The sequence below is a fragment of the Lampetra fluviatilis genome, chromosome 23 (assembly GCF_964198595.1).
Source record: "Lampetra fluviatilis chromosome 23, kcLamFluv1.1, whole genome shotgun sequence".
Classification (NCBI taxonomy): domain Eukaryota; kingdom Metazoa; phylum Chordata; class Hyperoartia; order Petromyzontiformes; family Petromyzontidae; genus Lampetra; species Lampetra fluviatilis.
The window spans coordinates 10,597,671-10,614,227 of record NC_136297.1 but is presented as its reverse complement, the minus strand read 5'-3'; the positions used below and the strand labels follow the sequence as shown (position 1 = coordinate 10,614,227).

Sequence of the window (16,557 nt, the reverse complement as noted above, 5' to 3'; positions counted from 1 at the left end):
TTCCCGGGTGTAGCTAATATATATCTGAAAAAATTGTACTGCAGCTTCGTCGCCAGCGAGTCGGATGCACGACGTGGCGTGCTGAGTTAACGGTTGCGACGTTGGGGCTGTGTGCAGGGCTCCGTGGCGCTGGTGTCGCAGCAGGCGTGGATACAGAACGCCACGCTCCGGGACAACATCATCTTCGGGCAGCCCTTCGAGGAGGCCTGGTACCAGGAGGTGCTGGACGCCTGCGCCCTGGGGCCCGACCTGGGCATCCTGCCTGCCGGCGACCAGACTGAGATAGGGGAGAAGGTCAGGCGAGATCCTAGGCCTCTGACCGGGCCTAATTTTTTTTGTAAATGTGTGTGCGCGCTCTATTTTCTACAATTAAATGTGCTATCGGTGTTGTCGTAATGAGGTGAAGAAATGCAATTTTGGCGTGGTACAACGTGGTGCTGTGTGACATGGTGCAGTGTGCTGTATAGCGTGTTGCCGTGCCATCTAGTAGCGCGACATCTGGCTTCGCGTCTTGACGTGGCAGCGCGCGATGCGTGGTGCCATGTGCGTGCTGTAGCGTGACTCATCGCGTGCTGCGGTGCGCTGCGTGTCGTCCCCTCCCCAGGGTATCAACCTTTCGGGCGGGCAGAAGCAGCGCGTGTCGCTGGCGCGCGCCGTCTACAGCAAGGTGTCCGTCTACCTGCTCGACGACCCGCTCTCCGCCGTGGACGCGCACGTCGGCCGCCACATCTTCGACAAGGTCATCGGGCCCAGCGGCATCCTCAAGGGGCAGGTGTGTCCGTGCGTCTCTGTGTGTATTTGTGCCTGTTCCGTGACTTCCTGCCAGCGAGCGTTCGACAGACGCCTCACGTGGTCTTAAAGTGCACGTAGCCTGCTGGCACAAGCGCCGTGGCAATGTGCACACCCCCCCACCCGCCCCACTAACCCCCAACCCTATTGCCCTCTCCTCTCCAATTCCCCCTCCGCCACACCCCACCCCACCCCCCACTCCGGCCTTCACCACCCTTCCCGTTAGACGCGCGTGCTGGTGACGCACGGCCTGAGCTTCCTGCCGCAGGTGAACGACATCGTGGTGCTGGTGGGCGGCAGCGTGTCGGAGCGGGGCTCCTACCAGCAGCTGCAGCAGCGCAACGGAGCCTTCGCCGAGTTCCTGCGCAGCTACGCACAGGCGGAGGAGGGGCCTGGGCGCGACGACACCCGTGAGAGCCTCCCCTCTTACACACACACACACGTACTTTCCCTCCTCGCTCCCTCTCGCATGCTCTCCAGCACTCTCTCTCTCTCTCACCAGTCCTATTCGTTGCTCCCCGTCTCTCTTCCTCTCTCTCTCTTCCTCCCGCGCATACCCTCCAGCACTTTCCCGCGCTCGTGCAAAGTGTGCGCAGGCTGCCACTGCTCGCCTAACGGGACGAATGAAACCGAGCCCAATCGGTCAAGAATGTACGGGATGAACGATGCAAATGAGACAGAACAGGATGACACAGGGCAAGCACTCGTGGGTCGAAGTGAAATGTTCCGAAAGCCCTCCCGCCTACTCCCTGTGGTCTAGTTGTCTCTTATTCACTGGCTCTGCAATCCTCCACCTCCCTCCTGTGGTCACATCCTTCCTACTCTCAAGCCCGCAATGTTTGTGACTTCTATCCCCGTGTCCTTAAGTCTTCTTCTCTTCTTCTTCTTTTTGTTACCGTGTTCTGTGTTTATTTTGTGTTTTTTGTCATTTTCCCCACCGTCGTCGTCGTCGTCCGTCGCCTCCTCCTCCTTCCGTGGGGTGGGGGGGGGGATGGTAAGGCTCCATTTCCCTGGAATCTATCGAGGACAGAGAGGAAGCGGTACCAGGTTCGTTTCTGCACGGGCGCCGAAATCATCGAGCGGGAGTGGCTTCTCAGGACCCTTCCCCATGGAGGGCATGATCGCTAAAAGCGAAAATAATGCGACATTCCCACGTGGTCTCGAACAAAAACTCCATGACCACCAAAAAAAACCCAAGCTGTGAGCCGCTGCTCTTTGCTCTCACACTGGCGGAGTGCCAGAGAGTCCTGAGAATCCATTGCTCTTGCTTTTGGCGACTCGGAATGCTGTGCCGGGTGCTGCCCGCTTAAAAGCGTCGCGCCGGCTCCCTCGCTCTTTGTCCGAGAGCGGTTTCGGGTTGTACCGCTTCGCCGTACCGCTTCGTCGTTCCGCTGGGTCGTACCACTGCACCCTACCGCTGGGTCGTACCGCTGGGTCGTACCGCTGGGTCGTACCGCTGCGTCGTACCGCTGCGTCGTACCGCTGCGCCGTACCGCTGGGGTGTACCGCTGGGTCGTACCGCTGGGTCCTACAGCTGGGTCGTACCGCTGGGGTGTACCGCTGGGGTGTACCGCTGCGTCGTACCGCTGGGTCGTCCCAGCGAGTGACGTCCGACGTGTTCGTTCCACGTGCTGCCGGGAGATTCTCGCTGTAACGAAACGAGCGCGAAACGTCGGACGTCGTGCCGCCGAATAAGCGTGCGTGCGCGGTACGACCCGGAGGTACGTCGGAGAGCCGGTGCGGCACAACCGCGGGAACCTGCGCGGTTATCCCAGCTTGCCGCCCGCCGGTTTGCGAAGGGCTTTTTTTCTTTTTTAAGGGCTTTGGAAGTGAAGCTAAGGTTTGGATGTTTTGCGGTCCCCTTATTCTAAAACTTGCATTTAATTTTAACCGTGTTTTTGTGAGAGAACCAATAAGAATAATCTTGACTTAAAGCTTTCGTGACTGCAGGAATTAGTATTCTTTGGGTCTTTCGGTAAAGCCACGTAGATAGAAATGTTTTTTTTTTAATCACGACATTTCGATGACGATTGCTTGCGTTGCGATCGAAACGTCGTGATATTTTTATTTTTTTAATAATTTTTCTATCTACGTGGCTTTACCGAAAGACCCAAAGAATAATAATAATACTCTTAGTTTTTTCGGTAAAGTCACGTAGGTAAAAAAATGAAATTAAAATTCATGAAAATAAAATAATAAAAATCACGACGTTTCGGAGGCAACACAAGTCTCCGTCATCAGGTGGGACCGTCACAGCCAGATTTGCTGTATCAAGTGATGACGGACACTTGTGTTGCCTCCGAAACGTCGTGATTTTTATTATTTTATTTTTATAAATTTTAATTTCATTTTCTTTACCTATGTGACTTTACCGAAAAAACTAAGAGTATGAATCCTTGCAGTCACGAAAGCTTCAAATCTAGAAATAATAATAATAATGTCCGTAGAGTTTGCACCGCTATCACGCGATGAGCCAGAGCCGCTCATCCTTGCAAAAGATCCTTGCGATCTCTCCCATGGGTTTATGACCCCTTGATTCCCAGCCCTTCATCCTTCCTGCAGTGATCAAGTTTGTGAAGTATGGTCATGGTGTGGGGAGCTCATCATCCATCAGTGGATTCATAACAAAGGCTCCGAATGTAACTATTTAAATTACTATGAGGATAACTGAACTCAATGGACAGGTGGTACAGCAATCGAAAGTTTATATGCCAGTCGTGGGTTGACTCGGCACCTTTGACCTTGCGTGGTCTATAGAAATGGAAGTCGGTAGTGGTTGTGTACTGGATGGACGCATCCCTGCCATAAGAATGTGGAATTTCCACCGCTGGTTCAGCACCGTCAACAGGAGATGAACCCTACGCTTGCACGAGCAGACATAAGCACTTTGACTTTCATTAAAACAATACAGCTCGTTTGTCAGTTACCATGCCGCACGCCTTGTTGGCATTGCCTTTGGGAGAATATTCTTTTGCGCATGCTGCTGGTTTCTTTTTGGTTTTTAGTGGTGGGCTCTCCACGCACGCACGCACGCACTCGCGTGTGTGTGTGTGCGCGAGATGCGTGTGACATATGCTTGTGACGTATGCGCGTGGGTAACGTCCACCAACCGTCTGTCCTTCCCAGCAGCGGAGCCCGAGTCACCCGTGTCTGGAGGAGCTAAGGGCGACTTGACGAGGTGAGGGTCCGCCCCGGCGTCCACACGCTCGCCTCGCCTCGCGCTCGCTCGCTCGCTCGCCCAACGCACACGGCCGGAACTCAAACGACGCTCATCGGTGCCGATCAATCGCGTAACCCTGTTGCGCGTGAACGGATAGCCCAAACTTGTCTTCTTTTACCAGAGTCGTGTGTAGCTTGATTGGCTCGCACCTAGTCACAGAAACGCACAGGGGCATTATGGGAAACTGATAATCGGGGATATTCGTCGTCACGTTCCGGCAGTTTGGTAAATCCTGGTGCCGGTGCGAGCAGGCCGGCGGGCGGCGCCGAGACGGAGCTGAGGAAGAGGAAAGCGGACGGCACGGTGGCGGCACTGCCCGGGGAGAAAATCATTCAGACGGAGACGGCGCAGACGGGAAGGGTGAGTGGCAGCGGTGCCAGGTGTGGCGTCCGACTCTCTCCAAGTCGGACCATAGTCGCCATCTCCCTGATGGTGACATGAGCTCGGCCCTGCCATAACCCAACCGTTACTCCACCCTGCCACCTGCCCCCTACCCTGGCCCTACCCTGGGCCAACCCTGCCCTGGAATAATACAACCCTAACTCTACTCTAGCCCTAACCCTGCCATAACCCAACCCTGACTCCACCCTGCCACCTGCCCCCTACCCTGGCCCTACCCTGGGCCAACCCTGCCCTGCAATAATACAACCCTAACCCTACTCTAGCCCCAACCCTGCCATAGCCCAACCCTAAACCTAACTGCTGTTACTGCTGATATTGACGATAGCGACGATCATGAGGCGGATGTTGCTGACGATGCTTCTTCCTTTGCCGTTACCTCCCGTGCTGCCCGCCCCCCTCCCGTGCTGCCCCGCGCCACCTGCAGGTGAAGCTGTCGGTGTTTTTGGAGTACATGCGCTCGGTGGGGCTGCCGCTGTCGCTGGCCGTGGGGCTGCTCTACTTGACGCAGAACACGGCGGCCGTGGGCTCCAACGTGTGGCTCAGCGAGTGGGCCAACGACGCGGAGCTCAACGACACGAGGAGGCCGGGCACCGAGCTGCGCCTCGGCGTCTACGGGGCCCTCGGCGGGGCGCAGGGTGAGTCCCGCCGGTCGGCGCGCGGCCGAGGGAGGCGGGAGGGCGCGTCTTGCCACTCGGTCGCAGGGGGGGGGGGTGCGTGCCGCGGGCTCGAGACCCGCCCCGGGACACCCCGCTTGACGCTTGCGAGTGCGTCAACCACAGCGCTGTGCTCCCTGCCCTCTAACCGCCTCCCTCCCGCACCCCGCGACCAGGCCTGGCCGCGCTGCTCTCCTCCATAGCGATCAGCTTCGGCGGCGTGCTGGCATCGCGCCACCTGCACGACGCGATGCTGCGCCGCGTGCTGCGCTGCCCAGCCGCCTTCTTCGAGCGCACGCCGACGGGCGCGCTGGTGAACCGCTTCTCGCGCGACGTCCACACCGTGGACGAGACCATCCCCGGCGTGGGGCGCATGTTCCTGGGCTCGCTCTGCAACGTCCTCGCCGTCTTCGCCGTCATCCTGCTCGCCACGCCCGTCGCCGCGCTCGCCTTCCTGCCGCTCGGCGCCATCTACTTCTTCGTGCAGGTTCGGGTTGGGAGTGGCGGGGGGGGTCTTGTCTCGCGCTGCCCGTGGAGTCTCCGTGCCCGTGTCAGAATCAAATCGCCCCGGAGGATGAGCTGCTCTCGACACTGCAGGAGATGCGTTTAACACAAAGCAGTCCCCCTCTTCTTCCCTCCTCCCCCCCCCTGCATAACCTCTCTCCCTTCCTCTCTTAAAGCCTCACCTCTTAACCACCATCTCCTCTTCCCTCGTCGCCCCTCCACTCCTTCCCGTCCCTACCCTGCCCTTTTGTAACTCCTGATGCGCGCACCGTCTGTCGTGGTCACCCTTTCCTCAGCCCTTGCATGGCCCCTCCCCCCCTGTCATCTACATCGTGTTTTTACTCTCCCGGTATTTTCAACTATGTTAAGGGCCTTGACTAAAGGGGTGCTCTATAGATACAGGCGCGTCTCGCTTCACGAGCCACGAGATTGCTCGTTAAGTGAAAATTTGTGAAACCATCGTCGTTTTCGCACCGACTCGCATGTTAAAAGCCGAGGAACGTTTCGGCCCCAAAATGTTCCAGTCCTTGAACAACTTTTTTAACGTGAGACACACAAATTGTAATTTTTAAATGAAGTAATAAAACATCAAATGTATCGCTTGCCGTAGCATTCCTGTAGAAAGATCGCTCGTTCAGCGAGACGTGCCTGTATAAAATAAGGTAATTGGCAGCGGTCCGACTGACCATTCTTCCATTCGTCTTATTTGTTTTGTGGGTGCGTCCGTCTGCCCGTCCGTCCGTGTCTCACCGCGTGCGCGTGTCCGCCCGTCCCTGCTGGCTGGCTCGCAGCGGTTCTACGTGGCGTCGTCGCGCCAGCTGAAGCGGCTGGAGTCGGTGAGCCGCTCGCCCGTCTACTCGCACTTCGGGGAGACGGTGCTGGGCGCCGGCGTGATCCGCGCGTACGGCGCGTGCGAGCGCTTCATGCTGCTGAGCGACACCAAGGTGGACGAGAACCAGAAGAGCTACTACCCCACCATCATCTCCAACCGGTGGGCGGGCGTGCACCCACGCACGCACGCACGAACACGCGGCGGCACGTGCATGCACAGCCCACGCGCGAACCAACGCACAGACATGAGCGCGATGACACAATCCCACGCGCACGCGAACCGTCACGATGCCACGCGCACACGACACACGCTCGACTCGGGCACCCGGGAGAAAGTGTAAACATCACCACCTATGGGTGACAAAGCCGGCCCGGCGTGGTGTCGGCCACACCACCCCAACGCCGCGCCGTGCCGACGGCCTTCGATCGCTGCTGCTCGCTAACGCTGGGGGTGCGTGGGCTCGTCCCTGCCGCTGTATCTGCAGGTGGCTGGCGATCCGCCTGGAGTTCGTGGGGAACTGCGTGGTGCTGTTTGCCGCGCTCTTTGCCGTGATCTACCGCTCCACGCTGAGCCCGGGCCTCGTCGGCCTCTCCATCTCCTACGCCCTGCAGGTGCGGCCATCGCCAGCACCCCCTCCCCCCCCCCCCCCTGCTACCTGCACGCCCCCACCCTAACCGGGGCTTGTCCCATCCCGACTCCTTCTAAGCCACAAGTCCCATTGCTTGGAGTTGCTGCGGTTGCGAGACGTTAACTACCGCGCCTGGTGTGCAGGAGGTAGTGGGTTCCATCCCAGCCCTGACGTCCGCTGTGTATTTGGAGTATGCTTGTTCTCTCTCCCCGTGGTAACCTGCATGATAAGCCGCTTCGTTGAGCTATCATTTTTGGCTTGGTCACCTGTGACGAAGAGCTGTATCGCTCGGTGGGCCTCACCTGGTAAAATAGAAATAGTTTGTTATTTAGATTGGTCACCGAGTGTGGTCGGCCACTCGGAGTTTCTTTCTCCGTGGTGCTTCTATCCTCTCGTCACACGTCCACCGTTCTCTTCGTGTCTTGTTCCACCCCATCCTCCCACCTCGCCCTCGGAGTCTCCCTCTACTCCTCCCACCCTGCACTGCGAGGCATCTCCATAGCCCCTCTAATCTACGGGTCTCTGTGCGAGTCGATGGGTCTCTGTGTGGGTCTATACGTCTGTGTGAGTCTGTGTGAGTCTCTATAGGTCTGCGTGGGTCTATGTGTCTGTGCGAGTCTATGGGTCTCTGTGTGAGTCTCTGGGTCTCTGCGTGGGTCTATGCATCTGTGCGAGTCTACGGGTCTCGGTGTGACCGCCGTGCTTCTCTGTGCGAGCCTACGATGGGCCTCTAGTCCGCCCATCCTTTCCCATTGCACCTTCTTAATGCGATTGGCCGGCGCTAACGGGCGGGGGCGGGCGTGCGTGTCGCAGGTGACGATGTCGCTGAGCTGGATGGTGCGCATGTCCTCCGACCTGGAGTCCAACATTGTGGCCGTCGAGCGCATCAAGGAGTACTCGGAGGAGACCACCGAGGTCTCGCACGCACAGGCGCACACACACGCGCACACACACACAGATGAGCACACGCACACACACGTACACACACATGGACGCGTGCACAGAGAGACGAGCACACGCTGGTGCACACGCACTCACGCATGTATTCACAAGCGCGCACACACACACGTATGTATGTATGCACAAGCACAATTTCACGCGTTTTTAGCGTGCCGCGCTACGAACCCGGTGAGCCGATTTGGATTCCCGCTAGCGGCCAGTGTCGGTGTGACGATTTATCTGAAACGGTCCCGAACGAGGGGGGGGGGGTTCCCCTCAAAATGAGCACTTGCTGTGACGTGTCAACTGGGCAGACAAAAGCTGCCGCACGTGGTGCTGTCCACCCAACCCCCCCTCGCAGGTGCAGCACGCTGACAGCGCTTGCCCCAACGGTCTGTTCAAGCTATCGGTGGGGGGGGGGGGATTCTTTCTAGATTTGAAGCTTTCGTGACTGCAAGGATTCATACTGTTAGGTTTTTTTCGGTAAAGTCACGTAGGTAAAAAAATAAAATTGAAAGTTAATAAAAGTAATAATGGAAATAAAGTAAAATAATAAATCACGACGTTTCGGAGGCAACACAAGTCTCCGTCATCAGGTGGGACCGTCACAGCTAAAATTACTGCATCAATTGAGGAAAATTCCAAAAGACCAGCCCTTAAATACAAGTCAAGGGGGGAGGAGCTTATCTGAATGTGGTAACCAGGGAATGGAACGTGGGGGTGGTGGGCGGGGCTACAAGAGAAATTGGTCAAAGTCGTCATGTGCTTGTGTTGCTGCGCTCGCGCGTGCAGGCGGCGTGGGTGGTTGAGGATCACCGCCCCCCGGCCGAGTGGCCCCACGAGGGCTGCGTGAAGTTCACCAACTACAGCGTGCGCTACCGCGAGGGCCTCGACCTCGTGCTCAAGAGCCTCAGCTTCACCATCCAGGGCGGAGAGAAGGTGGGCAGCAGCGGCCGTGGGCAGCAGCGGCCGTGGGCAGCGGCCGTGGGCAGCGTAGAATGTGTGTTGTTGTTGTGCGTGTATGGGCCTCCCCTAAGTTGACAACTCTGCCTCAAATGGTGTGTAAATATCGCCACTAGGGTGACAAAGGCAGCCCAGAGGTGGTCCTGGCAACAACACCCCCCCCCCCTCGTGTGCAGTGCCAGCCTTCATGAGATGCTCGCCAACAGCACTTGCTCCAGTCTGTTAAGGCTGTACGCGGGAGGTCTTAGTCTTGTGTATCTGTAGATATCTGTGTATCTTTCTATATGCGCATTTTTGTGCGTATGTGTGTATCACCATGCGTCCATCTGTATCTGTGTGTGTCTTCCTGTGCATGTATGCATATCTCTCCTATGTATCCACACCTCCAATTTGCACTGTTTGCTATGTTACAGTGTGAAAGACGTTCAACATACATGCATATCCCTCTATGGGTGCATGTCTTTACGTGTTTCTATGTTATGCACCTTTTGTGTATGTGGGGGCATCTCTATATATGCAACTCTCTGTGCGTGTATGCACATATCGCTACGTGTATGTATTCCTCAATGGATGCACGTGCGTCTGTCTGGCTGTCGCCTGATGATTCGAGTTGTAATTACTTGCGAAACGTCGTACTCGTTGTAGATGTTGCTGTGGGTTTACTCTCCGACACACCGGTGTGCTGTGGTAGAAACAAACTGGCACATTTTGTTTACGTGACAAACCTTACTAGTCGCGGGTTTAACGACACATTTATATATTTACACGATCCAACCCCCCCCAAAAAAACCATCTGCGCGTGCGTACGTAGGTGGGAATCGTCGGCCGCACCGGCGCCGGCAAGTCGTCGCTCACCTTGGGCCTCTTCCGCATCATCGAGCCGGCCGACGGCAGCATCGCGATCGACGGCGTCGACATCAGCACCATCGGCCTGCAGGACCTGCGCTCCCGCATCACCATCATCCCACAGGCGAGCGCTTGGCCCTCGGGTCACGTGGGGCGGGGGCCTGTGGGTTCACCCCGGGTGGCATCGGGCTCTACGCAGGGGACTCGAGAGCATACGGTGGCGGTCACGGGGTCACACTGGGGAGCTGCGAGGTCACCATATGTTGTGACCTATGTATGGTGAACTTCTTTGGCAACGTACGTGGCCAACCGTGCTATAATCGGAGGTGTTGGGGAAAGACAAATTCAACGAACAAAGCGGAGGGCCACACAAGGTCACAGAGGGTTTGGGGTCACGTGGGTGCATGGGCCCATACGGTTCCTCTGTTGGTGGCTGTAGGGGCAGCCGCAATGGGCGACGGTGAGGCCATTGCATCCCGCGTACCGATCGGGGGTTAACATCGCGCGTCGGCGCCCGCTACGCATCGTGCCGAGCGTGAGCGTCAATGACACCGATGGGTAAAGCGCTGTGCGCCGATTTTTCGCATCTCCTCCTCGGCGTTCGCGTCACTGCTCGGCGTCCGTCGAGGGACGTCTGGGATATCTTCGTGGACCTGCCACAGTGGCAAGATGATAACTCCCTCGCCCGGTATACAGGAGGTCGTGGGCTCGACCCTGACGCTTGTGTATTTGGAGTTTGCTTGCTCTCTCTCTCCCCTCGGTCGTGTGGATTTTTCTCCGGGTCCTCCGGTTTTTCTCTCCACGTTCAGAAACACGCCGCTCGAGTATTTGGCTGCGATAAATCTCCACACGGCGATGGGCCACTTCGTTGAGTCGATCATTTTCTGAAAAAGAGCTACATAGCTGAGTGGGCCTTACTTAAAATATTACATTTGTTTCGTTTAAATAATGTAATAGCTTTGTCCGTCGGGTTGGCGATGGTCGTCCGCTGATGCCCGAAGTCGCGTTTTCCCGGCAGGATCCGGTGCTGTTCTCTGGGTCCCTGCGCATGAACCTGGACCCGTTTGGGAGGCACTCTGACGCGGACGTGTGGAGCGCGCTGGAGCTGTCGCACCTCAAGGCCTTCGTGCAGACGCTGCCCGACAAGCTGCAGCACGAGTGCAGCGAGGGCGGCGAGAACCTGAGGTGGAGACACGCGGGCGACGGACAGAGAACAAGGGGGGGGGACGAGAGACTAGGGCTAGGGGAGGTGGGGTGGGGGAGGACCGAGAGCGAGGCACGGGGGGAGGGGGTGGGGTGAACGGACACGGGAGACGGAGAGAGACACGGGCCGACAGACCGAGAGAGACGCACGGGGAGCCAAAGAGAGACGCACGGGGAGATAAACAGACACGACATTTGAGTATGCGTGCAGTCGTATTTGTCGATTTGTGTGCCAGTGGTTTAAACACGGTATGTGTGGTGCGTGGATTAAACCCGGTGCTTGTGGCGTGTGTGCGTGTGTGTGTAGTGTAACACGGTGCGTGTGTAGTGTGTGTGTAGTGTAACACGGTGCATGTGTGGTTGCCCCCCCCCCCCCCCCGCGTGCAGCGTGGGGCAAAGGCAGCTGGTGTGCCTGGCGCGTGCGCTGCTGCGCCGCACGCGCCTGCTGGTGCTCGACGAGGCGACCGCCGCCATCGACCTGGAGACGGACGACCTCATCCAGACGACGATCCGCACGCACTTTCAGGGCTGCACGGTGCTCACCATCGCTCACCGCCTCAACACCATCATGGACTACACCCGGTGAGCAACCGCGCCGTGCTCGCGCACTGCCGGGACCATAGCACTTGCCCCAACAGTCCGATTGAATGTTACACTAATGGGGGCACCGTTGTCTTTGTCTGTACAAACTACATGCGGAATGTTTATTTTTGTCCGTTGCGTGCACGCGCCAGGGTCATCGTCTTGGACAAAGGTCAAATAGCAGAGTTCGACTCCCCGACCAACCTCATTGCCCGAAGAGGCATCTTCCAATCCATGGCCCGGGACGCTGGGCTTGTGTGAACGGCGGCGTCAGTTGGGTGTCATCAACCCAACCTCCCACGATGCACCTGGACCCATTACCCGCCCCCGCCCCCCCCCCCCCCCGTGATCCGGGGGACAGCTGCTCAAACAATTTGGGTGTTCTCTCTCCAGCGGACTGTCGTGGTCCCCACGGACGTGATCACGCCGACCGGTGGCCACGTATTCGGGGGGACCTGCCGTGTGCCGGTTGCGCAAGCGAGCGTGCGCGTGTTTTTAGCTGGACGGAACACTTCCCACGTCGGCCCGCCCGCCCTCTCGCACAAACGCGGCCGCTCCTCCGCTCGTCCTGTTACAATTCTCACCTTTCGTATTTGTTTTAGTCTGTGCGAGTCGATCGTTGCGTGCGTGTGTGTGTCACGCTTTTTTTTCGTTTTACAAGCCAAAAAAAAGCCGCACAATGTGCTTGAAGCCGCGACACGACAGAGTCCGTCAGATCTCCGTGGTGTTGACTGCTCCCACCGCCGCTGCCATAATCCGTTACCCTCAATTCACAGCATTACTCACCCCGAGCGGTGGCAGCACTCCGGCATCGACGTTGAAAAACCAAAACGAGAGGTGCGACGACGGCTCGGCCCGGTCGCGTACGACCTTGTGCGACGCGTTTAAACGCGCGGTCGAATTCAATTTTACGTTGCTTGGCAATTCGATCGCTCTTCAGCGGATCTCATTCAGGGGACAACCCAGCGAAGCCTTGCCACCACCCTCCCCCGTGCCCTCTCCATCCATGTGCTGACAAAACGTTACATTGTGTTATGTACCGCGTTGCTGTACTGCTTGGAACGGGGGACCCCCATGGTGTTGGTGGGGGGGGCAGTGCTCTTTCCTGCATGATCAGGAAGCGCGGCAGTGTTTGGTTAGCGCAAGAGACGTTGAAATCTCTCCAGAGTTTGCCTTTATAAAACACATGCTGCTGAAAAACATTGGCCTAGGATAAGGCCATTCATTTTTTCTTTTCCTACTTTACAGATAATCATTTCTGTACGTGGCCAAATACTTTACAATGATATTAGCACAGTGCGTTAACTGCTGCGCCACCACTCCACCCCCCCCCCCCCCCCCACACATGCCCTTTTATTGCACACAGATCTATGGCTGTGGACACTTGTTTTAGAATCTTCTCCGATGTCGTCTCGGGTGATCCCATGAAGGTGCGATAGCCTGGGGTTGGGTAATTGAACTACTCGCGGCGGATGCTGTTTGACCTTCCTGACCTCCATATTAACTTGCCGGGTTCCATAGCTACCTCCTGTTTGACTCCCTCTAGCCTCACGCCATTTTAAAGGCTGCCCCCCATCCCAACAATTACATTTCAGGGTTGCAATTCGATTGAAAAAATCGATTCCGTTAATTTTATCACGGTAATAACCTCGATTTTCGACAGCGCAATTCACGCAAGGCCCCAAAGCGCATTACACAAAGCTTACGTTACGGAGAAGGCCTGCGTGTACAACCAGGGGAGTTCGAAGACGCAACTTTTAAAAAGTGTAACAGACTCTCAAATGGGCCGGTGGGGGGGGTTGAGGAGCGAGTTCCACAATCTGGCTGCGAAAAGCTCCGTCTCCCATAGAGCAAATAAAAGCCTGGTCACTGTGCAATCGCGACGAGTCGACCAGAATCGGAAGAGCCAAGTCCGAAGTGTAACAATAATATAGGTTACGCACGCACGAATATGCATTGCAGCGAATGTAGCAGCCCACTGGCGGCGGCATGGCATGGGTGGATTGCGCGAACCCGCCGCATGCGACACCGCAGCCCCCCCTCGGTATTATCCGAAAACGCTGCGAGGGCCCAGCGTGGAGTAGCGATTATATTATTGGCGTAAGATAGCACCACTTAGGATTACATAGGTACGCCCCTCCGTCATAAATCATCTATAATTGTTTATTGTAATCCTGTTATAAAAAATTGGGACCTAAACGAGTAAAGATTGATAAGGCGTTCCGAAAATAATTCCTGGACTGTTCCGGCTGAAATTAAAGGCACCGTTTAAACAGGAATTACTAAAGTAGTGAATTGTTCGCTTAAAGAAAAAATCAATATTGCTCTTTTTAATTTCTCCTACACTGATATCGAACCCAAGGTTCACCGGGCCGGTGCTGTCCATACACAAGGGTCAAGGTTCAGATGCAGGCAGCAACCTCCCCTGAGGCAAGACGCTAACCCTGGGGGGGAGGGGCAGTGGGAACCTCTGCTCAGCCGGCAACAACGCCGCTTGTTGATTTTTTTGGTTGAAAGCGAAAACCAAAATCGAACTTTCCGTCACTGCCCATGTAAAGGTGGTCACGGATGCGTGCGTGCGATCTCACAAATCAAATCGTGCTTTTCACCCGGGCAGGGGGCAGGGGCCCCGCTGATTTTCTCAGGAAAAAAAAAAGTGAGCGGGGGGGGGGTGGGTAAAAAAAGTACTGCAATTTTCCCAATGGGGGAAGAAAAATCACCAACCCCCCCCACAGGTCACATCGCTGGCTCTCACCGCCCTTGTAATTGTGAAATCGCGCTTTTTTGTTAAGTTTGCGTAAAAACTGCGTGCGTCTCCACCGCCCGCTTGTGTGCGGTGGCTTCGTCCGCGCGTAATTTGGTTTTGTTGTTGTTGAGGGGGGTTGGGGGGGGGGTCATCCGAACGTTGCCAGACTTGGACACGAGATCACGTGAGGGCCACAATAGTGAGCGCTGCCAGAGGCGAGACGTCCAAATCCCATTCGCGAGTGCCACAAAACCATGTTGGTGGCGGTGATGATACTGCTGCCTGCTGCTGCCTGCTGCTGCTGCATGCGTTGGCAGCGGTGCGGACACACGACTAACGACACTAAGCGCATTCGTCAATAGCGCTGCCTAAAAGGGGAAACTTGTGGGATAATGGGCGACGTTTTTTGGGGCAATGACCGGTTCATCAGCCGCCGTGAGCTTTGCCCGGAATCAATACTGTGTTGGCTTCCAGGTGGCCGGTTAGCCCTCTATGGTGGTGTTGTAAACAAAACTCTTACCCCTTTTTTTTGTAAATTATTGTTGCTCTTAACATTCTCCAACGCTTAAATGGTGACTTGTGCTATGAAGAAGGGACATTGCCCGAAACGTCTGTTATATTTTCAATTAGGGCAGCAATGAGCCCCCCGTCCCAAATGGCATTCACAGTCTTGTGTTCATACGCCCGGGGGAGTAAACAAAAAAAATCCCTGTAGGGATCACAGTCCGGACCCCACACTCGTGCGACAGTGGAGCGTCCCGAACGGACACCGATGGCCGCATGTTGATTTTGCTGCATTGACCAGCACTTGGCTTTTCTTGAGAAGTGTTCAGTGGCGTATCGCCACGTGGTCCCCAAAGCTCGTCGTTACAACAAACAAAACCGACGCGCGTCAACCCAGGCTTCATGTACGCACTCGAGTTTGTGTTTTTTTATTTTTAGTCGATTTCAATGTCGCTGATACCTCTCTCCACTACAACCGAGCCGCGCTGGTGCCGTGCCGAGCCAAGCCTAGTGCCGTTCAGGAGGCGTGCCGTGCCGAGCCGAGCCGCCAACGTCGAGAGAGACGCTCCCTTGGCCTTGTCACCCGGGTGGTTCAGGACCGCCCTGCGGTTCGAGACGTTGACGCGTTTGTATTTAATGACTTTGGTCGCATGTTTAGTTGGAATATCGAATTTTTTAAATAACAATATTGTAGCCGTGACTGTACTTTAACTCGTACGGCTGAATGTAACGTATACGTATGTTTTTTTGCAATTTTTTTTTGGTTATCGACATTCTTAAACATTACTTGTAGACTTCATATATAAAAAAAAAATAGCACTCTACGTTCGAGAGACGGCGCGATGGGTCCTCCGTCGTCGCTGGCATCTCGTCCTGTGTGTTGCCTTTTTTTGGCATCTACCACCACGGGCGTGTGACGACTTCGCCTTTTTAAAATGCACGGGGCGCCAAGGGGACTCCCACGACGCATTTGGCGATTGGCCACCAAAGCTGGCCGCTTGCGCCGTCGAAACGTGCATGGATCTGTTTGTCCGACCAACAGTTGCTGCACGTGTCGGTGGGGGTATTTTTTTGTTTTTGTTGTTGTTCCATATTAAAACAGTTTATATAAAACCTGGGGGTTGAGCTCGTGGGTTTGTGCAGTGCGACGGGGCAAGAGGATTGGGGTCGTCTGGGGCGAGCGCGTTGCTTCTGAGAGCGGCGTGCGGTGCGACTGGGCAATGATTGCCCAGTCGCACCGGACCACAATTCTTGTCCACTGCGATCTCCACTGACCTCCACTGCGATCTCCACTGACCTCCACTGCGATCTCCACTGATTTCCACTGCGATCTCCACTGATCTCCACTGCGATCTCCACTGATCTCCACTGCGATCTCCTGCTGCGTCTGAAAGCAGTGGGGTTCACGGTGGAAGCTGGCGCAGATGTGCGGGAGATCAAAACGGAGAGATAACCAGAACCGGCACCCAATAATTCCCCAAGCTCTGCAAACTCCGACAGGGGTCGACAACCGGCGGCTCGTTAAGGACTGCAGTGTGGATCTTGAAATTCGAAAAAAATTGTCGCTTCTTGTTTATTTCTGTTTGCGACCTCTGACCTTGAAAGTCTAGTTAACCACGGAAGTCTCGTTCACCATGGGAGTCCCAGTTCACCATGGGAGTCCCAGTTCACCATGTGAGTCCAGTTTGCCATGGAAGTCCTGTTTACCATGAATCCAGTTCACCATGTGAGTCTAGTTTACCATGA

General features: G+C 55.9%; 1 protein-coding gene across 1 annotated transcript in view; it reads left to right on the top strand.

The window, feature by feature from the left end:
• LOC144940778 (multidrug resistance-associated protein 1-like) overlaps nucleotides 1–16,299 on the top strand; it is a 52,772-nt gene extending 36,473 nt beyond the window's left edge. The window contains exons 18-33 of the mRNA XM_078867180.1: nucleotides 118–294; nucleotides 605–772; nucleotides 1,016–1,199; nucleotides 1,789–1,836; nucleotides 3,916–3,967; nucleotides 4,261–4,369; nucleotides 4,836–5,046; nucleotides 5,241–5,551; nucleotides 6,360–6,559; nucleotides 6,885–7,011; nucleotides 7,842–7,943; nucleotides 8,760–8,906; nucleotides 9,742–9,900; nucleotides 10,795–10,961; nucleotides 11,367–11,561; nucleotides 11,714–16,299. Of these exons, the coding sequence (XP_078723306.1) occupies nucleotides 118–294; nucleotides 605–772; nucleotides 1,016–1,199; nucleotides 1,789–1,836; nucleotides 3,916–3,967; nucleotides 4,261–4,369; nucleotides 4,836–5,046; nucleotides 5,241–5,551; nucleotides 6,360–6,559; nucleotides 6,885–7,011; nucleotides 7,842–7,943; nucleotides 8,760–8,906; nucleotides 9,742–9,900; nucleotides 10,795–10,961; nucleotides 11,367–11,561; nucleotides 11,714–11,822 (2,466 nt within the window). The 3' untranslated portion in view covers nucleotides 11,823–16,299. The remainder of the gene's footprint in view (nucleotides 1–117; nucleotides 295–604; nucleotides 773–1,015; nucleotides 1,200–1,788; nucleotides 1,837–3,915; nucleotides 3,968–4,260; nucleotides 4,370–4,835; nucleotides 5,047–5,240; nucleotides 5,552–6,359; nucleotides 6,560–6,884; nucleotides 7,012–7,841; nucleotides 7,944–8,759; nucleotides 8,907–9,741; nucleotides 9,901–10,794; nucleotides 10,962–11,366; nucleotides 11,562–11,713) is intronic.
• Nucleotides 16,300–16,557: the final 258 nt, after the last annotated feature.